The sequence below is a fragment of the Neomonachus schauinslandi genome, chromosome 10 (assembly GCF_002201575.2).
Source record: "Neomonachus schauinslandi chromosome 10, ASM220157v2, whole genome shotgun sequence".
In the NCBI taxonomy this organism is placed as follows: Eukaryota; Metazoa; Chordata; class Mammalia; order Carnivora; family Phocidae; genus Neomonachus; species Neomonachus schauinslandi.
In genome coordinates this window covers 36,815,014-36,840,123 of record NC_058412.1, presented here as the reverse complement: position 1 = coordinate 36,840,123, position 25,110 = coordinate 36,815,014, and the positions used below count along the sequence as shown (strand labels likewise).

General features: G+C 46.4%; 1 protein-coding gene across 4 annotated transcripts; it reads right to left on the bottom strand.

The window, feature by feature from the left end:
* Positions 1–16,193: 16,193 nt before the first annotated feature.
* Positions 16,194–21,640, bottom strand: CHCHD5 (coiled-coil-helix-coiled-coil-helix domain containing 5). Of its 4 annotated transcripts, none has more exons than XM_021697553.1 (4): positions 21,387–21,640; positions 19,961–20,118; positions 19,706–19,871; positions 16,194–17,463 (listed from the first exon to the last, which is right to left on the bottom strand). In XM_021697553.1, exons 2-4 carry the CDS (start codon positions 20,110–20,112, stop codon positions 17,440–17,442), a joined length of 342 nt encoding a protein of 113 aa, XP_021553228.1. In that variant the 5' UTR covers positions 20,113–20,118; positions 21,387–21,640; the 3' UTR covers positions 16,194–17,439. The 4 variants fall into 4 exon arrangements, with proteins under 4 accessions (XP_021553228.1, XP_021553230.1, XP_021553229.1 ...); XM_021697555.1 differs by having other exon boundaries at positions 19,706–19,873; positions 19,990–20,118; XM_021697554.1 differs by having other exon boundaries at positions 19,961–20,101.
* Positions 21,641–25,110: the final 3,470 nt, after the last annotated feature.

Below are 25,110 nucleotides of genomic sequence, written 5' to 3'. Positions count from 1 at the left end.
GGGGGTGGGGTGGGGATCCCTGCTCAGTGGGGAGTCTGCTTCTCCCTCTCCCTCTGCCTCTCCTCTCCCTCTGCTTCTCCTTTCCCTCGTGCTCTCTCTCTTTCTCAAATAAATAAATAAATAAAATCTTTAAAAATGCCACGTGGTCCTTAGCCCATGGGAAAGCCTCTGAAACTGTTTCCCCTGACCAAAATAATCCATCAAAAACATCACTCATTCCAGGGGGACTGGCCCAGAGTAGAACCACCATAAAGATGAAAGAACAAGCAGGTGGAGGTGCCTATCAAAGGGATCAAAGATCCCTTTAAATCACATCTGGTTCCCACCCCAACCAGATTCGTCCTGGCAGAAGGCGGGTAGACAGCTGTGCACACAACCAAAGGGTGGCCCCAGTGATCATCACTGCCTCGCCTGAGGGGGTATCCAGATGTCTTCTCAGGGGAGTTGAACAGGCTATCACGGATGCAGTAGGCAGTCGGTGATCTGGCAAATGGCTCTTTTGTATCCCTGTCAGTTTGCCCCAGGGTATAACTCTCCCACCCTCTGGTTGTGGTCAAAGATGATTTGGGGTGGAATTGGGACCCCCTGAGACAAGTCTGGGTTAAGTAAGAAAAAAAAAATCTTGCAGGGTCACAAGCAGGAGTAGACCAACTAAAAGTGTTTCCAGATAACTGCAGTCATTTGCAACATAATGAGCACAGAACTCCCTTTTGGAAATGAGCTCTGGGGATTTGTATTCGCTTCTAGTATCTGCTCCCCTCCCTCAGGATGGACTAGGGCAAGAGACATTGGAAGCAAGGAAAGGGGTTACTTCTACAAGCCCTGCAGCCTCTCTCCCAAAGACCAGCTTTCCCCACTGCCTCCCCTGTCCTGGGGCTTGACCCCATCCTGAAAATTCTGCATTTATTATACCGTCCTCCCTAGCCGCTCCAAACAGGAGACCTGCCCCTTCTCACCTAAAACGAAGCAGGGACCTCCAGCCTCTTCCTGTCTTCCTACCTGTTGGACTTTGAACTCCCCTCCCTGCGTCGCCAGTATCAGGAATCCTTGACCCTCGGCCTCTATGGCTCTCAGTCTGTGCCTCCCACATTTGACCTGTGAGTCCAGCAGACACAGGCAGGTGCCTCAGACTGCCTGAGTTCCTCTAAAAGAATATTTTAATCTTTCATCCTGGAGACAGCTTCTTGCTCATTTCCAGACCTGAGTCATTCTTCAGGCAGCCCAGGTCACAAGTTATGATGAGCAGGAAAGCCTCTGGGTATGTAATGACCGAAGGCCCCTTCTTCCTGCAGAAGCCCTTTCTCCACCATGTTTGGGCAAGTATTTGAGTTCCTACCATATGACAATCACTGTGCTTGAGCTGAGGATATAAGGATAACATCTAGGCTTGCAGCTAATTTCTTGCCAGCAAAATTGGAAGCCAGAAAATGATGGAATCTACCCAGTGTTCTGAGATGAAATGACTGTGTGTCAGGGCTCTTTCAGGTTCAGGTTCAACAAGTCACCAGGAGGGCTCACAGGACTCAGCATATAGTCAGACTCATGCAATGATTTATTACAGTAAAAAGATACAAAGGAAAAAAAAAAAGGAAATGGTGCATGGGGCACAGTCCAAAGGAAACCAGATGCAAGCTTCCAAGAGTCCTCTCCCAGTGGAGTCACACAGAACAGGCTTAATTCTTCCAGCAGAGTTGTGACAACACGTGTGAAATGTTGTCCACCAGGGAAGCTCATTAGAGACTCAGTGTGTAAGATTTGTATTGGGAACTGGTAACGTAGGCACCTCTGTCTAGCACATATCAAAACTCCAGCCTCCCAGTTGGAGAGCAGATGTTCAGCATAGACCATATGCTACGGTTTCAACACAGGAAGCCATTCTTGTCAGTTAGGGAACGATGGGAACCCTTCTGAAAGCCAAGGACCCGGATGCCAGCCAAGGGCCATCCTTGTAAGCAGTCCTTTCTAAAGATAGCAGCCTTGGGCCTGCTATGTTAACTCTTTTTTTTTTTTTTTTCACTGACTGTCGACTTGGAATTTTGCAATCAGTAAAAATACTCTTGAAGAATGAAAGCAAAATGAAGACATTTTCAAGTTAAAGTAGAGGGGGTGCCTCTAACAGAGCTGCAGTGAATTCTAAAGGATGTATTTTAGACAGAAGGAGAACATTCCAGAAAAAACCTGAAGGAAAGAAAGAAGAACATTTATGGTGCAAAACATGATAAAAATGTCTGCCAGGCTTAAAATAACAAGATAAGAAACAAAATAAGGGACGGAAGATGGGAAGTTAATGTATTCAAATATCCTTGTATGATGTGAAGGATAGTAAAGCTATTCATTAATTTTAGACTTTAATAAGTTAATTATGAGTGTCAAAATATCTAGGGTAAAAATTATTAGGCTAGAGATAGAAATCCCACACTGGTTCAAAGAAAGAAAAAGGAATTATAGAAAAATACTTAATCAGTACAAAAGAAGCCAGAGACAAATAGAACTAGGAAGGAAGGCAAACAGAAAGCACAAAATAAGATGGCCAAAATATTCCAAACAGGTTGCTGATTATCATATAAATTGTAATAGAATATATATCACACAAATAACTGAAAATTTTCACTTAAAAGATCTATAGTAAAGGAATGCAAAAAGATATATTTAGACAAACTAAGGAAAAGAAAGCAGATGTGGCTATGTTATTATCAGACCAAATAGAACTTAAGGCAAAAAGCATTACTAGAGATAAAGAGGATCACCCCATTATGATAAAAGGTTTAATTCATCAGAACATGAAATAAATACAAACTTGTGCGAACCTAACTAAATAGCATAAAATACTGTATATAAATAAAAAATGGGCAGAACTACCAGGAGAAATTCACACTGCTACTATCCATGGGATACTTTACACAGCATTTCCTGTAACACTTTGACCCAGATCTTACTATACTGACTATACCCAACAGCCAAAGGCCGAAATGGAACAACAGTTGTGTAGCACATACTATTTTGAATCTCACATCGAACTTTTATGAAAAAGGACCCCACATCACATTTTTCACCAGATATCAAAGGATTGATGTCACTCCCTGACCACAATTCAATTAAATAGGAAGTATTAACCAAAAAAGAAAATTAGAAAACATCGTATTTGGAAATGCATGAAATAACTTCTATTCTTTTTTTATTCGTACTTTTTAAGTAGGATCCACTCCCAAAGTGGGGTTTGGACCCACGAGCTGAGATCAAGAGTCATACGCTCTACCTACTGAGCCAGCCAGGCACCCCCTCATAAAATTACTTCTAAATAATTCATGTGTCGAAGAAGAAACCATAGTGGAAATCACTTGGGATGTAGAAATGAAAAACAATGACAATCCTACCATATCACAAACACTGTCTAGATATGATAGCCTTAAATGCTCATGTTAGAGAAAACTAAGGTCTAAAAATTAAAGATCCATGTAAGTAATTTAACTTAAAAAGTTGCAAAAAGACAAAATAAATGAATTTCTAGGCAAGGGATTGCTGCCTTAAAGTTATTGATATTTTTCTTGGTCTTATTAAGTCTCTCAGACATGCTTCTCCAATTTATACTCCTATTAGCTATGGTTGGAACACAATTTCTTACACCCTCACCAACATTAAAAAAAAATAATTTGCTAAATTAAGTTCTAAGATAGGGAGTACAGATGTATTTTTTTTTTAAAAGATTTTTATTTATTTATTTGACAGAGAGAGACACAGCGAGAGAGGGAACACAAGCAGAGGGAGTGGGAGAGGGAGAAGCAGGCTTCCCCGCTGAGCAGGGAGCCCGATGCGGGCCTCGATCCCGGGACCCTGGGATCATGACCTGAGCCGAAGGCAGACGCTTAACGACTGAGCCACCCAGGCGCCCCCAGATGTATTTTTTATTTAATTTTTTTAAAAGATTTTATTTATTTCTTTGACACACAGAGAGAGAACACAAGCAGAGGGAGTGGAAGGCAGAGGGAGAGGGAAAAGCAGGCTTCTTGCTGAGCAAGGAGCCCGATACAGGGCTCGATCCCAGGACCCCGAGATCATGATCCAAGCCGAAGGCAGATACTCAACCAACTGAGCTACACAGGTGCCCCAGATTCTGGTCTTTTTTTTTTTTTTTTTTTAAGATTTTATTTATTTATTTGACAGAGACAGCAAGAGAGGGAACACAAGCAGGGGGAGTGGGAGAGGGAGAAGCAGGCTTCCCCGCGGAGCAGGGAGCCCGATGTGGGGCTCGATCCCAGGACCCTGGGACCATGACCTGAGCTGAAGGCAGACCCTTAACGACTGAGCCACCCAGGTGCCCCAATTCTGGTCATTTTTAAAGCCTGTGCTCATTCCCCTAGATGCCATATTGTGCATATTGGCTCATATCTGAACGTAATCTCTGGAAAGGCAAAGTGCCCCATTGTCCATTGGAGAGGGAAGAGCTTATGGAGGTGAGTAGATACAGAGTTTTGGCATCAGTCCATCTCACAGTGGGTCAGGTGAGACCCTGAACTAATCTTATGGTTATTTCCCTGATCACATCAGATATACTTCCCAACTGGTGAAATCCCCATGTTTCTTCGCTGACCCAAAGAATAAAACCTATTATGATGGGACAGGTCAAGTGAAAGCTTCTAGAAAGGCCGCCTCCCCACTTCCACTTTAGATACTCAACCAAAAATCAATGCCCTATCCCTGGGCGGGGCGGGGAATCCCTCTATCTTGCTAGCACCATCCAGAACTACCACCAGCCAGAACTCAAAAGATGCAGAGGTGGTGATTCCCAACATATCTTCATTTAACTTACATGTTTGGAATGTACAAAATCCAGATGATAGGTTTTCACAAATTTAATCAGGTGATGATGCCAATGCTCAGTAGGCCCATGTACAAGTGGGAATAGTATACATGGAACAGTTCCTGTATGACATGGCTTGGCCCTAGTGAGTAATGGAGTCCATGCATGGTTCAAAAGAATGGCTTTTTTCTCACAAAGGCTGCGATGGCTATGACATTGATGAATGTCCAATCTCCTGTCAGGGGAGGCCAACACTGAGCTATGGGAATTTGGAAGTATGGTTCACTCTAGCCAAGTTGACACACTACAAAGACATCACAGTGACCAAACTGCCTTACCCAGGTGTTTGGATAAGGAGGAGAAGAGAGAGTTGATTTTTGAGGAGGATGTTTCAAAGTTCAACAATACCAGAAGCCTGTGGATGATAGAGAGCCTATAGATTCATTGAATACTTGGACTCTCAGTCCATTGTTGGGTGGCTTTGCACACTTTGCTACAAAAGGTGCACCATTGTCAAACTGTAAATGATCCAGAAAGCCAAATACACGATAGTTTGGTTTCAAAGGCCACAATGGTGGGCCCAGAGTCAGCTGATCAGACTGGAACAGCAACATCATAACCTTAAAAAGTGTCAGCAATAGTGAAGCACTGTTGGAAGCCAAAAAAGGAGAGTCAAAAGGTCCAATGTAGTCAATCCATCAAGAGTGGGTAGAGCCAATGCCCTCGGTCCTGTGGCTTCCTTCACCGTGAGATAAAGGGGCCAACTTTTGGCAGAAGTCACAAGTCTGGCATGCAGTGAGGCTTCTGCATCAGGAACAGGGTCCTCGGCTTTGTGTCCAGTGTATGATGGTGGCTGTAGTGCCATGTTCAGGATGAGTGTGGGTCCAGGAGACAATCTGGACCACACAGGCTTGACCAATACCTTGATTCCAGTCAGTCTCCTCAGAGAAAGGACCCTTACCATGGGCCCAGTATGCTGAATCACGAACCACAACTATTTTTTAGTTTGCAGTCCAAAGAGGGGTGTCTTTAATTTGTCAGTCAGTAGTTTTAAGTAACAGAGCAGATGGCTAGTCCACTGGGGACGATCCAAGAGTCAGTAAAAATATGACTGGTTCTGTAGAGTATCATCTAAAGCAATGGATCTTCCCTTGCGCATTTGAAACTAAATTGGCGTTGCCACTGTGGAAAACAGTGTGGAGCCTCATCAAATAATTAGAAATACTATATGACCCAGTAATTTCACTACAGGGTATTTACCCAAAGAAAACAAAAATGCTAATTAGAAGAGATATATGCACCCTATGTTTATTGCAGCATTATTTATAATAGCCAAGATATGGACGGAACCGAAGTGTCCATTGAGAGATGAATGAATAAAGAAGATGTGGTAGATATATACAATGGAATTTTACTCAGCCATAAAAAAGAATGAAATCTTGGAGTGCCTGGGTGGCTCAGTCGTTGAGCGTCTGCCTTCGGCTCAGGTCATGAGCTCAGGATCCTGGGATCGAGCCCCGCATTGGGCTCCCTGCTCAGCGGGAAGCCTGCTTCTGCCTCTCCCACTCCCCCTGCTTGTGTTCCCTCTCTCGTTGTCTCTCTCTGTCAAATAAATAAATAAAATCTTAAAAAAAAAAAAAGAATGAGATCTTGCTATTTGTGACAACATGGATGGATGTAGGGGGTATTATGCTAAGTGAAATAAGTCAAACGGAGAAAGACAAATGCCATAGGATTTCACTTATATGTGGAATCTAAAAAACAAAGCAGAAACAAACTCATAAATACAGAGAACAAACTGGTGGTCGCCAGAGCTGAGGGGGTGGGGGGAAGGCAAAATGGAGGAAGGGGAGTGGGAGGCATAGGCTTCCAAGTATGGAATGAATAAGTCAGCACAGGAAACACAGTCAACGGTATTGTAATAGCATTGCAGGGTGACAGATGGGAGCTACACTTGTGGTGAACAGAGCGTAATACATAAAACTATTGATCACTATGTCATACATCTGAAACTAATGTAATATTGTGTGTCAACTGTACTTCAATTAAAAAAATAATAAATTAATTTTAAAAATGAAGAAATGGTTCTTAACCAAGACTGATTTTTGTCCAGGGGACATACGACAATGTCTGGAGACATTTTTGATCTCCATGACTGTGGGTTGGGATGCCACTGGTATCTAGTGGGTAGATGCCAGGGTGCTGCTAAACATATTACAATGCCCAGGACCTCCCCCTACTCTCACAAAGAATTATCAAGCCTAAAATGTCAATAGAGGGGCACCTGGCTGGCTCAGTTGGTAGAGCATTGTGACTCTTGATATCAGGATCATGAGTTTGAGTCCCACATTGGGCGTAGAGCTCACTAAAAAAATAATAGTATAAGTTAATTAATTAATTAATTAATTAAAATGTCAATAGTGATGAGATTGAGAAACTCTGGTGTAAGGCTGTTCAGCCCACTGTGCTGACTGGCCCTACTGTAGTTGATCCTCCAGAGTTGTCACTGGGCTGGATGGTTGTTCATCATTCTAGCCTATTTTTGTATTTATTTTAAATTCTCTATAATGAGGGGGCACCTGGGTGGCTCAGTTGGTTAAACATCCAACTCTTGATTTCAGCTCAGGTCATGATCTCAGGGTTGTGAGATCAAGCCCCACATCAGGTTCCACACTGGGCTTGGATCCCGCTTAAGATTATCTCTCTCTCTCTCTACTTCTGCCCCTTCCCCTCTAAAAAAATAAAATAAATAAAATAAATTATCCGTAATGAAAAGTGTAATTAAATGTAGAGATCTAAGGAACCAGAATTTTGGGTAATCTTTTTTTTGTTTGTTTGTTTGTTTTTTTGGAAGAGGGGAGGGGCAGAGGGAGAGGGTGGGAGAGAATCTTAAGCAGACTCCACGCCCAGCACAGAGCCCAACAAGCAGGGCTCAATCTCACAACACTGAGATCAGGACCTGAGCCAAAAGTAAGATTCCGACGTTTAACCAACTGTGCCACCCAGGCGCCTCCCCACCCCTTTTTTTTAAAGGAGTTAGAAGTTTATCAAATACACCACAAGGGGTCAGTGGGCAGGCCAGCCGAGGAGAGGCAGTCCGCCTAGATTTTTTTTTTTTTTTTTTTTTTTTTTTGAGAGAGAGTATGTTTGTGTGCATGGGGTGTGAGGTGCAGAGGGAGAGAGAGAATCCCAAGCAGACTCCATGCCAAGTACAGAGCCTGACACAGAGCTCAATCTCACCACCCTGAGATCACGACCTGACCTGAAACCAAGAGTCAGACGCTTAACTGACTGAGCCACTCAGGTGCCCTTTGACTAACTAGAACTTAAACAAAAACTTGAAACTTTAAAAAACAAACTAATTAATTTTAGAAAAAGAGAAAGCAGAAAGAAAGAAAGAAACAAGCCAAGGAAGAAACGCTGTACTCATGAGAATTCACTCCCTGTTCCTCCCTCTCCCTAGTCCCTGGCAACCATGAATCCACTTCCCGGTCTCTGGATTTGTCAATTCTGGCCATTTTATATAAATGGAATCACACAGTATATAGTCCTTCGTGCCTGTCTCTTTTTACTTAACATGATGTTTTCAAGGTTCATCCATGTTGTAGCATATACAGTACTTCACCACTTCTTATGGCTGAATAATATTCCATTGTATGGAGATAGCACATTCTGTTTATTCTTCAGTTGATAAATATGTGGGGGTTTTTCCGCTGTTGGGCTATTATGAATAATGTTGCTATGAACATCCTTGCACAACTTTTTGTGTGAGTATGTGTTTTCAACTCTCTTGGGTGGAAACCACCCAGGAGGGGAATTACTGGCTCATATGGTAACTCCATGTTTAACTGATTGAGGAACTGCCAGACTGTTTCCCAAAGCAGTGGCACCATTTTGCATTCCCACCAGAAATGTATGATATCATGAATACCATGGGTTCTTGCATAATGATGAATTTCATATTTCACAGTAGTGAAAAGCACCCCCTGAGCACCCATCTTATTGCTTCTTCTCAAATTAAGTAAAAATTTTGATTTTAACAAGTGATTTTGATGAAATGAAGGCAAAAAAATTTTAAAAATAAATATTTAATAATTCTGAATTCTACTTGTCTTTATTACTCATCCAACCATCAATTATCCGCACATGAGCAATAAATATTAAATGTAGTCACCTTTAAAATGTTGTCAACCTTCAGGTGCCTGGGTGGCTCAGTGGGTTAAGCATCTGCCTTCAGCTCAGGTTATGATCCCAGGGTCCTGGGATTGAGTCCCTGTGTCGGGCTCCCTGCTCAGTGGGGAACCTATTTCTCTCTCTCCCTTGGCCCCTCCCCCCTGCTCGTGCTCTCTCTCTCTCTCTCAAATAAATAAATAATTTTCTTTAAAGATTTTATTTATTTATTTGACAGAGAGAGACACAATGAGAGAGGGAACACAAGCAGGGGGAGTGGGAGAGGCAGAAGCAGGCTTCCTGCTGAGCAGGGATCCTGATGTAGGGCTCGATTCCAGGACCCTGGGACCATGACCTGAGCTGAAGGCAGATGCTTAACGACTGAGCCACCCAGGCGCCCCTAAATAAATAAAATCTTTAAAAAAATGTTTAAAAAAATAAATAAAAAATAAAATGTTGTCAACTTTTATCACCTATAGCCATAGCTTTATACATGTTTTTTGATTTTGTTAATGTAAATATATATTTATCATGGGAGGAAGATAGGATGCTGAATAATTTAGCATCTTGTCAGTTTGATTTTTTTAAAAGAAATTAGTATATGAATATTCTTTCTGAGATAATATTATAATTTGCATTTTGTTAGACATCTATGACAATAAGGAGAACTATCCTCATTTTCAAATTATTCTATGCATCCCATTTTATAGACAAACCATTATTTCCAACTATTCATTTATTCTAAGCTCTACAGCAGGTGTATCCTGTGCATTCATGTTTGTACACACGTAACCTAAATTCCAACAGGAGGAACGAGACAGTTCCACACTGCCTTCAGAAAGGCCGTTCTAGGCCATGCATCTCCATCCACGACAGTGTTTGCCTGTTGTTCCATGTATTTTATACTGAGTATTCACCCCAAATTGGGCAAGATCTCTAACGTGGCAGAGACGGTGCTGAGTGCTCGCTCACTTTTCCTCCGGAGCACACAGCTTGGCCACGTTTCCCGGCATCCCTTGCGCCGAGGTAGGGCTGAGCTCTGGTCGGCGGCAGTAATGCCGCGTCCGGGCAGCTTTGAGGGATCTGGCTGTCTTCCGCGGTTAGTGGATACTTGTATTCCCCATGAACCTTCCTCCCCAGACAATGCTGCCACCTTTCTCAGTCTGGCTAGAGCCTCTGAGGGCGGGAGGTGAGCGGAAGCAGCAGCTGACCCGTAGGCCTCTGACCTCAGGCCACCACTCACCACCTTCCGGGGACCCCGTACCTCAAGACAACTACAGCCACACTTCCCAGGCGGTAACCTGAACACAGCATGGTGACCACCTCCTTCACTCCTTCTAAACTATGTATTGAGTACCTACTATGTACGAGACACTATTCTCAATGCATTGAATATATCAGGGAACAAATGGAACAAAAATCCTTGCCCCATTCTGGTGGGAGAGACAGACAATAAACAATAAGCCTGATAAATAAGTGCCTTACATGAAAAGAGGTGATAGGGTAAAGAACAGGTCATCAGAAGTGCAGGGCAAGGAGTGGGTGTCTGTGCTAAGTAGGGCGGTAAGAAGGTGGCATTTGAGAAAAGACCTAGAGGTGACAGTCACATGTTTATCTGGGAGAAGTTTTCTAGCAAAACAATTATGCAAAGGCCCTGCTGCAGGGCCATGCCTGGAGAGTTCAGAGAGCAGGAAGAAGGACGTGTGGCTGGGAACGTGGAAGGTCAGAGAAGTAATGAGGAGGAGGGTGCCCAGATCACAGAGGGCTTCGGAGGTGACTGTAAGGACTTTGACTTTTGCTCTGAGTGAGCTGATGTGCCCGTGCACAGTTTTAGACAGAGAAGTGACATGTGTTCTGACTTATGTATTAAAAGGGATCCCTCTGGCTGTTGTACTGAGAACCCACACACGGGTGGGAATGAAGTGGAAACCGGGAGAGCAGGGAGAGGTTGCTGCGGAAACCAGGGGGAGTGACATTGGCTTGTGCTGGATTTGGTAACAGGAGGTGTGGATCTGTTTTAAAGATGGAGCCAACAGGATCTCCTAATACACTGGCTCCTGAGAAAACAGGAGTCAAGGAGGCTCCGAGGTCTTTGGCTGGAATAGCTGGAAGAATGGAACCGCCTGAGTTAGGGAAGACTGAGGGTGGAGGGATTGGTTCTGGGAGCAGGATCAGGGGCTCAGATCTGAGCTTGGGAAGACTGAGATGTTTCAAAATATCAAAATAGAGATGTTGGGCAGGCAGTTGATTTCAAGTCTGGAGTTCGGGAGACAAGTTTGAGTGGAGATTAAACTTCAGAAGTTGGGGTGCCTGGGTGGCTCCGTTGGTTCAGCATCTGCTTTCGGCTCAGGTCATGATCCCAGAGTCCTGGGATTGAGTCTCGGGGCAGGCTCCCTGCTCAGCGGGGAGCCTGCTTCTCCCTCTGCCCTTCCCCCCCCATGCTTGCTCGTGCTCGCTCTCTCTCTCTGAAATAAATAAAATCTTAAAAAAATAAAAAGCAACTTCAGAAGTTGACTATCTTCCATAGTTGCTGTTGCTGTGCCCCTCCCCCCCCACCCCCGGTCTATACTGCGTGACTCAGAATAATGAATCATGCCTGGCCACATCACTCTGAATGACAGTGACTTATGTGTGCAGCTTAAGAACATTGTAGTTCTGGGGCGCCTGGGTGGTTCAGTTGTTAAGCGTCTGCCTTCGGCTCAGGTCATGATCCCAGCGTCCTGGGATCAAGCCCCACATCGGCCTCCCTGCTCGGCGGGAAGCCTGCTTCTCCCTCTCCCACTCCCCCTGCTTGTGTTCCCTCACTCGCTGTGTCTCTGTCTGTCAAATAAATAAATAAAATCTTTAAAAAAAAAAAAAAAAGAACATTGTAGTTGTGTGTTAACAGTCTGTCTTTGTGGATTAAGTGTTGTGATCTATAGGGAGACAATACTAGTCTTTTTTTTAAAGATTATTTATTTTGGGGAGTTGGGAAGGGGCAGAGGGAGAGGGGAATTCAGAATCTGAAGCAGACTCTGCACTAAGCGTGGAGCCCGACGTGGGACTCAATCCCAACACCCTGAGATCATGACCTGAGCTGAAACCAAGAGTCAGAGGCTTAACTGACTGCATCACCCAGACACCCCTCTAATTTTTAACATTGTGAGTATCATGACTATATTTTCTATGAGTCTGGATAACTCAAATGAGAATGGTTACGATGCCAGCATGACCCAGACATCACCGAATACACAGACTAAATGATTAAGGTAGTTTCATCACAAACTGGAGGACATGTGTAACTGGATTAGGGAAGTAACCGGAGCAGATCACACCACACACCGTGCAGAAAGGAGCGTCTGCTTGTGCATGTGCAGAGAGGTACAGGCAAACACATACGGAGACTGAATCTTACAAATTCAGCATAAGGCAGGTGAGCACTTCTAAATCTGTCAATAGAGGGGTTTTTGTCTCCTGGAAACATACCAATGCTCAGTAGAAACTAGCAACCACTGAATTGGCTTGGGCACACCACACGAACAAGCAGACATCACTGTATTGTATTGTTCCCTGAAATGATCTGTGAAACTGAGCACCCTTCCATTTCCTGATTGAGATATTGCAACTCAAATGTCTTGCAGGCTAACCTAACCCTAAAGGGGAAATCCTGATAACAGGAGTGTTGGCCCCTTAGGGTGCAAAACCGATTCTATCAGATCTTCCTACAGTTACTCATGCTATAGTTCTTCATCCTAGTCAGGCAACTGCAGCGGGGCAGCAACAAGAAATGTCCTTCCCCCCCCCCCCCCCCCCCCCGGCTCTTAGGTACTTTGGTTTGAAAAACAGAGTTTCAATCATCTTCTTAATTTCTACAATGACTGTAATGAAATCGCAGAAAACATAAAAGATTGCTGATCTTTTATCAAAGACAAACTAGGCTTTTCTTATTTATTTGCATATTTGGCAGGCAGTGTAAATTTAAATTTCGGCCCATCCCATTCAGTCCATGTTTCTTACCAAGGAAAATGAAAAGATCCTACTTGTTAGATGTCCTGGACATCTTATGTACAACATCGCTAAAACAGATGCGATTTACTTACCTATGATACTGAGGCTTCATAATGTGCATTTTGGTCAGGTTTCCATTTCCTCAAAATGTACAGAAGCATTTAATGAGATTTTTTACTTGATCACTTGTACTTCATTACATAAAATCTGCTTTGACTTGCAGCTCAGCAAGCCCACATCACGCTGATTCCTGGTGTCCGTCCGACGTGATGCCATCAAGCTCACTACTCTCTCAACAAAAGCATGGACCATGGAAGAATTAGGATTTTCAGTTTTACCACCACGTAAGAGAAGAGAAGGGCATCCTCAAGAATGCAGGCAGTTTGGAGAATTATTACTGGAAAAGGAAACAGATAAAGCAAAACTCAGGATGCCTGGGTGGCTCAGTTGGTTCAGCATCTGCCTTCAGCTCAGGTCATGATCCCAGGGTCCTGGGATTGAGTCCCACATCAGGCTCCTTGCTCAGCGGGGAGCCTGCTTCTCTCTCTCCCTCTGTCTGCCGCTCCCCCTGCTTGTGCTTGCTTACTCTCTGACAAATAAATAAAATCTTTAAAAAAAAAAAAAAAGAAAAACTCTTACTGTATCAGACAGAAAGAAATACGTGGTTGTTTTTTATTCAATAAAGGTAACTTGCTTTTTAATTAGTACTATTGGGTTTACATTCTGCTTTTTAAAAGTCTTGCACTTATGTAGCTTAAGAACATACATGCTTGCCTGGACCCAGTTCCCTGGGGCTGGTGCTCTGCTGGGACTAGATGCCTTGGGGTCGTTCTGGTTCTTCATTTTTCTGGTCTGCATTTCCCCCTTTTCTTCACCAGGCCCTTGCACTGTTTTACCACAGACATGGTGTTATCCCCGCTGGCTTATCCTGGGAAGGATGAGATTTGCCTGTCTGCCCACGCTCTGCAGCAAAGGCAGCTCCAGGGACGGTGTCCAGGCATCTGCCCTTGAGAGCCTCAGGAGGGCGGGTCCCTTCGTTACACAAACTTGTCCGTGTCCTTGGCATTTTTGCTGCTTCTTAATACTTTTCAGAGTGACATTCTTTCCTCTGTCCAGCTGACCCAACACACCATGCATCCCATAATTTCTGGCCCATCAGAGAAGAAGGAAGGGATTCAAATTACTTGGGTCTGAAATTGTCTCACACGTCACCACCTCACTGGTAAATATTTATTGAGTTAAAAAAGAAATACTATTGTGACACACATCGACTCCCTGGACTCTGAAACCTCTGTAACATCACGGGCGTCAAAGTAGGTTCGACAACTTTCAAACCTTAATTCCGAGCATGTTAATATTATAAAACACAGTCAAATAAAATTGAGGAATTCCACTAGGCAGTGGTTCTGAGCCTTGCCTGCATATTGAAATAGATATCCCAATTTTAAAATCTATTTCTAAATATATATATACACACACACAAATATATATATATATTAAGATCTTATTTTTAAGTAAGCTCTATACCCAACATGGGGCTTGAACTCACAGCCCTGAGATCAAGAGTCACATGCTCTACCCACTGAGCCAGTCATGTGCCCTGCCAGCTTATTTTCTTTCAGGATTATCAATTTCCTTAGAGAATCTAGCTTCTATTTGTACAGACTCTGCTCAAAAGTTTTTCACAGCATAAACCAAGTGCTTACCTACTGAAGGGAGTGCTGACTGAAATATTTATCATTCTTATTCTGATTATCTTTATCAACAAAGTCAGTACGCTCAATGGCAAGCACAAATCCTCAGTTCAACCACCAAAGGTGAAATGGAGACTCTCGATGACATACTCTGCTTTCTGGTTAACATACCCTACCTCCTCACCTCTGCACTCCTTTGACTGGCACATTCTGCCTCCTCAGAATCCTGAGGGTCATCGGCTCGCTGGACCACTTCAACATCTGCACATGTCCCCCTACACTGACACCTGTCCCTTCCCCACACTGTTCTCAATACTCCCTCAGGCTTCATGCCCACCACTTCTAGTTGGCCTCCTGGGTTGAACAGAGCCATCCTTTGTGAACAGAGTCAAGCATTTTGAAAGCATTCGTGTTACTGCAAAACCTCCACCAGTGGTAGTTGTGGTGGGATGCAGTCATGGGAGGCGGCAGTGACGGCGGCAAAGGGAGTTGAGATGATGGTGGCTGCTGCGGAGGCAGCCATGACAGGCTGGGAAAATGGTGGCTGTGGCCATGGGTCTCATTGCAATGAATGGCCACAGGGTGGCTCCCATTGAGTGAACCCCACTGAAGCTGCTGCTCTTCGCTGGAGTTTTCTCTCCCCCAAAGCCCACTCCGCCTGTGTGTCTGGCAAACAGGAAGCAGCTCGGAAATTAAAATCCCAGCCCCCTAAGTGACCCTGAACAAAATGACTGATGGGGGTTAGTGTATAAATGCCCCCACCCCTTGTGGGGGAAGAGTATGTTCTCCATTATTTCCAGAGTTCCCCAGAGAGTTAAGCTGTTGCCCAGTGGTAACTTGCTCAATTGATAATGCAGCCTTGATATGCTGCTTTCCCTTCCTGTCTCACTTCCCTCTGCCCTGCCAGTGCTTTCTGAGGCCATCTCCCAAAAAGCGTTGCCTCAAAATCTGTTTCTGGGGGAACCCAACCTAAGATAGTGCATCATGAACCAAGGATTATGATTCAAGCACAGATGGCACATTAACAAAAGCCAACCCTACGCCAAGCCGTGAAAAGTCTCAACATATTTCTAAAGATTGAAACCATATAAAATATGTCCCTAATCCAATTGCAATTAGGCAAGATAACGAGAAAAATCCCCACATGTTCAGAAATTTAAAAATAGTTTTAAACTTCTAAATAATCTGGGATCAATGAAAAATGCAAAATAGAAAAGCTTGCTTTGTGGGGAATTTAAGTGTGTACATTAAAGAAAAAAAAAAGGCTAAAAATCAGTGAGCTAAACATTCACTTCAAAAAGATAGAATACAAAATTAAATCCAAAAAAGGTAATTATAAAGAAGATAATTAAGTTAAAAACAAATATACAAAGAACACCAGCAAAGCCAAAACTAAATTCTGTGAAAAGATTAATAAATTGGTAAACCATCAAGATGGAATAAGAAAAAAAGAAAGCGGGCACAAATAACCAATGTCAGAAATGAGAAAGGGGCTCTCACTACAGATTCTGTAGGTCTTAAAAAGATTATATGAGGATATTATGAACAAATTTACAGCAATTTGAAAATTCAGATCATGTGAAAACTCCCTAAATACAATTCATCAAAACAGACAGAGGAATAGAAACGATTTTTAAGATTTACTTACTTATTTATTCATAAGAGGCAGAGGCAGGGAGCCTGATGCAGGACTCGATCCCAGGACTCTCATCTCTCTCCCCCATCCGTGCCTGTCTGCCCTCTGCCCTTTGGGACCTGCCCCTGCTGGGGAGCTGGTGATCAACCAGCCGGGCCCACAGAACATGTACTCCTGAGGAGAAACTGAGAAGCTGCCGCAGCCACTGCTGATCCCCACCCACGTCCACTCAGCACTCTTCTGGGTGCTGAACGTTGCTTACTTGATTCTTGGCTACTCTCCGTTCAGGGCTCGTGTGATGGCAGGGCACGTGACCACACATGGGGCAGGCAGAAGTGCAAGACGGTCAATGCGCATGAAAACTGCCCCCAATGACAGATGGGCAGTTCGTGATCTATACCCCAACCTCCTTGCCCCTTAGATTGAGCCCATCACCCACTGTGGTAACTGGCTTGATTACGCACCTTTTATTGGCTGCCTTCCTCTGTCTTACCTCTCCACTCCCCTCCAAATGTTTCTGGAATCACATTCCAAATATTCTATCTGCACTCCAATTCTCAAGGTTGGATTCTGGAAGAACACAAACCGAGACAGAAGAGAAGTCCAGGACAGCGGACTCTAAGCCACACTGTTCCCAGTAATAAAGCCAGTATTTTCATTCCCACTGCCTAGTGCCCAGGTCTATCACACAACTGGCTCAAACCTCAGGAGGAAAAGAAGTGTGATATTATTGCCCCCCTAAACCTCAAGGAAACACTCAATAAAGACTCGGTAAACGCTCGAGTGGAATCGAGAAAGAGCCCTTTCCCATGTCTGTGCGGCAGGAGACTGGAAGTGGCTGTTGGCAGAGTTAACGAGGAAAGAGGGGTCGTCTTAACCCTGGTGAGCAGGCCCTTCCTAGGCACACTGCATGAAGCTGGGGAACAGAGGAGCGGAGTTTCCGCCCAGCCAGCTCTCCCCTCAGTTTCCCCTCAGCTGCTGAAGGCAGAAGTCAAAGTCTGGTATACAGAGTCTTTATTTATTGTGAGTCCTGCTGTCCAGAGAAGCCAGACTCCCATCCAGGCCCCTCATGACTCCACCTGGCCACTCTTCAGGCGTGGGGGCATCAAATGGCCAGTCTCTCAGGTCCAGTTTTCCTATGGTTCAAAGAGTCTTCAGGAGGCAGGAAGTGGCTTTGCCTGTGGAAAAAACACATGAACATCTACTAGCACCTATTTTGTGCCTGGCCCTGGGGCCCCTACTGAGGGAGGTTATGTAGACAGCAGAAGCTGCCCTTGCCAAGTCCAGAGTCTGGAGAGAGAGAGGGTATCAGGTGATGGCCTTGGCCATCTGCCATGTGAACACGTCTGACACAGTGAACTGTCACTGGGAGCAGGGAAGGCACCATTTGCTGTATTTACTGAGCACGTGCGGTGTGCCTGGCATTGTTACAGGGCAACGGATGAAGCAGGCACAAATCTCTGACTCTAGGAAGAGACAGACAACAAATAAACAATAAAAAGATGTCAACTGTCTACAAAGAGGAGGATGGTGAGGAGGACCAGGTGTGGGGGGAATCACTCTGAGTGCACTCAGGAGCCATGACAAGGCTGGAAAGGGGAGAGATGTGACCTCACTTCCATTTTTACAAGGTCCTGTGGCTGTCAGGGGAGAGCAGATTTGGGGGCAGGATGGCCACAGGAAGACCAGGGAGAAGCTGGCTGCTTAACCAGGGCGGGAACAACGAGCCCTGAGATGGAAAGGTGAGGCCTTTACTGTTCAGATGCCCAAAAACTTGAAAGAAAGAACATATGACTAACATAGAGCCAATATATAGATTAAGAAACTAACATGAATAGTATGCGATCATTACTAAATCATTTCTAAGAATTAAAAGTCCTACCTGCTGGTGTCCGCTCCTAGGGCCTGAACCTTTCACTTATTACTGCCGTATTAAAACAAAACAAGGACTACAGGGCCTGGTGGAAGGGCATCTCCCCCATCTTTAGCCTAGAACTCCTCTGAGACAGGCAATGGGAATGAAGCAGTTATAAGGCAGTAAGATATAAGCCATAATGGAAGGAGCTCAGAGACCATGGGAGCCCAGGGATGGGGATGGGCCCGCAGGAGAGGTTTTATTGGACTTTAGATTTGGCCTGATGGAAGTGAGGAGCCATGGAAAGCTTTTTTTGTTTTTATTTATTTGTTTTGTTTTTTTAAAGATTTTATTTATTTATTTGACAGAGAGAGACACAGCGAGAGAGGGAACACAAGCAGGGGGAGTGGCAGAAGGAGAGGGAGAAGCAGGCTCCCTGCCCAGCAGGGAGCCCGACGTGGAGCTCGATCCCAGGGTCCCAGGATCATGACCTGAGCTGAAGGCAGACGCTTAACTGAAAGGTTTTGAAGTGAAACAGAACATGGGGCGCCTGGGTGGCTCAGCCAATTAAGCGTCCGACTCCTGATTTTGGCTCAGGTCACAATCTCAGGGTTGTGAGACTGAGCTCCACGTCAGTGTGGAGCCTGCTTAGGGTTCCCTCTCTCCCTCCCTCTCTCTCTGTCCCTCTCCCCGCTCACACTCTCTTTCTCTCTCTCTCTCAAAAAAAAATAAATAAATAAGTGAAGCAGAAGATGGTCAGATTTCCTTTGGGATCGCTCTGGGACCATCACAGAGAATGGACTGAAAGTGATAATACGGAGCACAGAGGCTCAAATGAGAGAATGTTAAGAGGGAGGTGGTACAAGATGTGACTTTTGCCTTAGGAGCGCACAGTCCAGTGAGGGGAGGCAGTAAACACATAAAGTAGCATTGCTCAACTTTGTTTTTATTACTGCTCCCCAAGGGGTCTTTTAAGACAGCTTTTAAAAATTGCAGCCATCCATGAAATCTTAATACCATAGTTATACTGCATATCTGTTTATGTACTGTATACATTAAAGAGAGTAAGACTCATTTGCCCCCACCTCACCCCCTCACCCAGTACAGCTGAGGGACAGTGAGGAAGGGAACAAGAGAGCAGGTAAGGAAGGAGGTGGTTGAGGTCAGCCCAGGGAAGAACACAGAGAACCCAGCAAGGACCTGGGATTTTGTTCTGTGAATGGGAAGCTATTGAAGAGCTCTAAGCAAATATGTAATGTGAATAGTTTTCAGTTCCTAAATATTCTCTCTGGCCGCTGTGTGGGGGGCAAGTGAGAGGGGATTCAGAGAGTCAGGGAAAAGGCGGGGGCAGGGATCCTGGAGGTGAACAGGTCAGGGAGGTGTCTGGACTCAAGCAGGGACTATGGGAAGGGGCAAGAGGTTATCATGTTCTGGATCCTGGGTGCATGGTGCAGGTCTGTGTGGGGGGTAGGGTGGGGCTGAGGATAACTCCCAGGTCTTTATTCTGAGCAACCAGAAGGATGAAGGGGGTGAGAACGGATGAGCCCCCCGCCCCCCCGCCTCACCTCCACCGCTGAGGGTGAGCGTGGTGGCTGCACCTGCTCGGCACACTGAAGGAAGCGGCGCACATGCTCTGCACAGTTGCCCACGGCTGCCTCATTCTGTCGAAGACACTCCTCAAAGGCCTCAAAAGGCTCAGCACAGGCCTGGCGGATCTGACGGATGATTGGGCTGTGGAGGAAGGGCATTTCAGGCATTCACACTTCCATTCCACCGCCTACCCGCCCCCCCCCCCCCATCCCATTCTTGTCCACACTCACTGGGAGGACGTGCATTGAGCAATACTCATCTTAAGGTGGTGACAGTCCCGCTGCCAGGACTCAGGCTTGGCCGCCACACACTGGCCATATTGCTCCAGCTCCCGGCCACAGTAGCGAGCAGTGACCTCCAGGGCTGCCTGCCTGTGGGACATGGTGGGCTGAGGATAATTCCAGACAACAGACAAGAAAGGGAGTTCCGATTTTGGTAGGAGGATGGAGCAGGGAACAACACTAGGGATCTCGGGCAGATCTGGGAGTCTGAAGGATCCTGGATAGAGCCAGGGAGATGGAGGGGGAGGTAAGGCATGAGCGCTGGGGATTATGGAACAGGCTGGGGGCTTCTGGGAAGATGGTGGAGATCTTTTCCAAAAAAGATCTAATCATTCGAAGGCAAGCCTTGGGGTCCTGGAAGAAGGGTCTTGGAGTTCAGGCATCCCCCAATAGGGCCTTAAAAGTAAGATCTTGAGTTCTAGGAGAAAACCTGGGAGCCCTAAAGGGGTTTGGAGTTCTAAAAAGAGGTTTAGAAGTCCAAGAGGTAAGGTCTTTGGTCCTGGGGAAGGGTTTATTGGCCAGTCTTAAAGATTAGGCCTGAGGACAGGGGTCCTGGAGATGAGACTTGAAGCCCTGGAGTGGGTTTGGGGGTCCTAGGGTGGGTCCCAGAGTTCTAGGGGCATGATGTGGAAACCCTGGGGAAGGTTGGGGCTCTGGGACAGATCTGGAGGTTCCTACAAGTAAGCTCTTGGGAACAAGATCTGGAAATCTAGAGCGGGACCAATGGTCTAGGAACAAGTCTGTGGGTGCTACAGGTGAGGTCTGGGATACTGTGCAGATCCTAAGGTTCAAAAGGTATGTTTAGGTGATCTAGGGGGATGAACCCGGAGCTCTAAGAACGGGTCTAAGAATCGTAGAGGTCGGGCGCCTGGGTGGCTCAGATGGTTAAGCGTCTGCCTTCGGCTCAGGTCATGATCCCAGGGTCCTGGGATCGAGTCCCGCATCGGGCTCCCTGCTCCTTGGGAGCCTGCTTCTCTCTCTCTCTCTCTGTCTCTCATGAATAAATAAATAAAATCTTAAAAAAAAAAAAAAAAAAAAAAGAATCGTAGAGGTCCCGCGACAATTCTGCAGTCCTAGGGTTGCAAGGTGGTGGACAGTGCCAGGGGTCCTAGGGACAGGGATTGGGTGGGTGTTAAGGGTGGACCTGACAAGTTCCCAGTTACCACGAGGAAGAGGGGACGAGTCTAAACGTTCAGGGGCGGGGCCTGGACACGCGGAGGGATGAGACTTGTAATAGACTGCGCTGAATCCTAAGGGTCGGATTTCCGAGGAACAAAGAAGCCAATCCTTCCTCCCGGAGTGCTGGCGTAGGTCCAGGTCACGGGAAGAGAGGGGGTGCGGCGGCATATCCGGGGTAGGCGCTCCCGGTACTCACATCTCCAGGCCGCTGCCGGTAGGGAATCAGTCAGGGAGGAGAGTCCCGCCTTTTCCGGTACAGGTTGTCATGGCGGCGCCCAACTCCGCTGTCCTTGCCTCGTTTTTTCCGGTCGCAGAGCCGCCAAGCGGCCCATTCCATTCCCTTTAGGCCCAACCTGTCATGGCGGCGCCCTGTCTCTCCTTCCGGCCCCGCCTGTATTGGCGGCGCCTGCGCAGTCATCGCAGGCCCCCATTCGGTTCGGTTGCTCTACCTCTTTCTACATCCGGCTTGCCTTGGCCCCGGCGGAGTGCGCCGGGAATAAGGGATGGACGCCGCAGCACGCGCTTCTATCCTAGCTGCCCGCCCGGAGCTGGTGGCGAGCGGATGCTGTGGCCAGGTTGGGCGCCGTGGCTGCCGGCTGCAGGGCGCGGGGACTAGGAGCCTGACGCCTAGCCACCTCTGTCTTGCGCAGGCGCTCCCCGTCTTCTCGGGATGCTGGTTCGTGCGCGCGCGCGGAGCCGCGGGAAGGGGGTCACCGCAAGAGTGGGACCAACCGGCCTGGATGTCCCTTCGGCTTAGCCTGGGTTACCCAGACCAGGCCCCCTCCTTCTTGGCATAAGCCCTGGGGCCAGGCCGGACTTGAGTGTTAATATTGGCTCCACGTGATTATGGGCATGTGTAATTCTAGTTCCTCCTAGTGGGGTACCGTTTCCATCTCTTGATCTGTCCTCCAGTGTGAGGCCTGGGGGTACGTTTTCCCCTCTGTGAGGTTGGGCGCGAGTATCCCATGGTCAGAGAGAAACTAAGCATCAGCCCAGCCATCTAGTATGTGGATGTCTTCCCAGACTCCAGCCAAAATTAACATAAAATGCACTTCATCATAGTGTTGAGGAACAAGAGCTATTTGTGAGCAAGTGACAGCTATTTGGAGTATCCGTGTGCTCATCTGTAAATGGGGATGACGATAGTGAGATCCTTTACATAGGGCATAGTGCCTGTGAACAGTTTAGGGCAGAGCCTGGACCCTCAGGAGTTCTGGAGAAGTGAGAGCTGTCACGGGAGCCTGTTACTGTGAGCTGCTCTGGTTGGCCCTTGATGTATGATTGCCCCACTGACCATCTGAACCTGCCTCCGATGACAGGAGTAGGTTTGGAGCTATGGGCACCGAAGGAAAGCTTTTCACCCAAAGCCTTCCTATTCTTCCTTCTTGCAAAAACTTCCAAGTGTGTATTTTTGGTGGGAGAACGGGGGAAGGAACACTCTCAGTGACAGAGAACACTCTGCCTTCAATTGTGGACTGAATCCTCATATTCTTCTCTCCTGGGAAAGTGAAATCTTAACCTGTCCCTTGGCACTCCCTGAGTCTTACCTCAAAGTCCCTGTAATGTGCTTCCTCAAGAGAAGGGGTTCAAACGTGGGCTCATTAGTAGGTACGATGAAGACCCCAAGAGGAGACACCCCCTCTGGGAAGTGTGACAGCTGTGCCTCCAAGCTTCTAGGTTGTCTTTGGGCTATAGCTCCAGAGTGACTAACTTCCTCTCTAGGGATCAAATGCAAGGCAGACCTATGGAGTGAAGCCGACCTGGGTTTGAATCGGAGATCTTGGACAGAATCTGCTCTCTGGGTTTCAGTTTCCTCCATGACAGCTGCTTCAGGATGCCCTTGTGAGCAGAGACTGAAATGACGCCTGCAGAGCACATGGTGTGGAGCACTTTGTACTTTGCTTTTTCTAGCCTTATCAGAATTATTGTATTTGCTTATTTTCTGCCTTTTTCAAGACCCATGAGGGAATGGCTTGTATCTGTCTCATGGTCACTGCTGGATCCCCTCCATAGCATGGGGTCTGGCAGAGTAATAATGGGACAAATGAAACCATCTGCTCACAGGATTGCGTGAGGATAAAATGAGATCCACTCATTGACTCGTATGATACTTATTAAGTGCCATATATGTGCCAGGAACTGGGGAAACAGCAAGTAAAAGACCAAAATTCATACTGCTAAAAAGGGTATACAATGGGATGTGTTGGTATACATAGGCATTGTGAAATGATTACCATAATAATATCCATCAGCTCACGTAGTTAACATTTTTTATGTGTGATAAGGTCATTTAAGATCTAATCTCTTAGCAAATTTCAAGTACACAATATGTTATTATTATCTAATGCTATACATTAGGTCTCCAGAACTTACTCATCTTAATAGAGTTTATACCATTTGACCAACATCTCCCCATTTCCCCCACACCCCAGGCCTGCCAACCACCATTCTGTTTCCATGAGTTCAACTTAGATTCCACATTTAAGTGAGATCATGTGATATTTGTCTTTGCGTATTTAGTTCCTCCAGGTGGGGCATGTCAGATTTGATGAAGGGCAGGGAGCATGATGGGTGGATACAGGGTGGTGGGTGGGAGGATGCCCTTGTAGAATGTGACCTGGAGGGAGTTGTCCAGTGCTTCGATCCCTGGCCAGACTGAGAGCCGCCATGAATGGCAGCACAGAAACGACTTTGACCAGATGATCTGTGAGCTGGCAGCAGCGTGAGTCCTGACCCTTGATCCCCTGAAGGGGCCATGTGGCAGGAAGGGATGGTGCCTGGGTGTGTTGGTGATTTCCTAATGGTGTTATGAGAGGAGTACTGTTGACTAGGAGAGGGTCTCCAGGACTCCCAAGGGCTCCTTCTCTCCCCTCGGTGGCTTCACTGCCCCCTTCATCTGGGTTTTTCTTTTCTAGAAGCTCTCCCTCTTAATCTTAAGTTTATAGGATATGATGGGTGGGAGGCAAATCCTGACGAGCCCAATACATGTAAAATCTCCAAGCTGAGGACGGCAGTGAGCACGCTTTTCCAGCCACATTACATCTTTTCTCACTAGCCGGGTGGCTAGTGACCTAGAGCTTCAGGATCACCCCTCCTCTGGAGATAGTAGCACAGAAATTTGTTAGAAGAAACCACATACTCTGACTCTGAGGGGGTGTCCCAGCTCTTGACTTCTTTTTTCTCCTCATTAAGCTCCTTAGTTAAAAAAAAAAAAAAAAAAAAGACTGAGAGAAAAATGAACACTTTGCTTGAAGCTTAACTTCCACTTTCTCATTAGTGTCTCCTGGATCCTATGCCTCCCAGATCTATTCTTCCAGAACCCAAAGCCTTAGGATTCCTGGGAACTGCAATGAATCCCATCCCTTCCTCCTGTCTGGATTCCAGCCATTTGTTAGTCTAGGCAAGGGCCGGTGAGGCTTGGAAAAGGGTCCACTTGTTGGGTCCTGCCATGCTGTCCACACAGGCCTGTATTAAGGGTGCTGCCTTCCCTCCAGTGCTGGGCGAGGGGAGGGCTTGGGAGGAGGTGAAAGCCATGGCTCTGTCCTAGAGGAACTGACAAACACCAGCTAACAACCTTCCTACCTGATGATGGGTGTGAGGCAGCAGAACGGGGTGTGGTGCCCTCGTGATGAGGTCTGCTCGGCTCTATTCTGCCTCCTGGGGACTGGTCTTAGGCAAGACCTTGACAGCTCACCCAGGACAGTTCCTTTCCTTCTGCACTGGGCGGCTGCCTGAGGCTGAGATTCCAGTGGGCCTGGCCACCTCCGCAGCGCTGCGTGTGTCTTCCTCATCCACTGCAGGTTCATGGGGTTTGAGGCGTAGGAAATGCAGATTCAGAAGCTGCAGCTGATGAGCGGGTCCCAGTGCTGATCTCTTCCAGGTCCTCGGGAGCTGTGGGCCACAGGCTGAAAGGGAGGTGT

Coding starts and splice junctions, on each gene's coding strand:
- CHCHD5 (XM_021697553.1), bottom strand. CDS start 20,112: ATGTCCCACAGGCAGGCAGCCCTGGAGGTCACTGCTCGCTACTGTGGC. Junction 19,872..19,960: donor GCTCAATGCACGTCCTCCCA/GTGAGTGTGGAC, acceptor CTTCCTCCACAG/CCCAATCATCCGTCAGATCC. Junction 17,464..19,705: donor GCTCACCCTCAGCGGTGGAG/GTGAGGCGGGGG, acceptor TTTTTTCCACAG/GCAAAGCCACTTCCTGCCTC.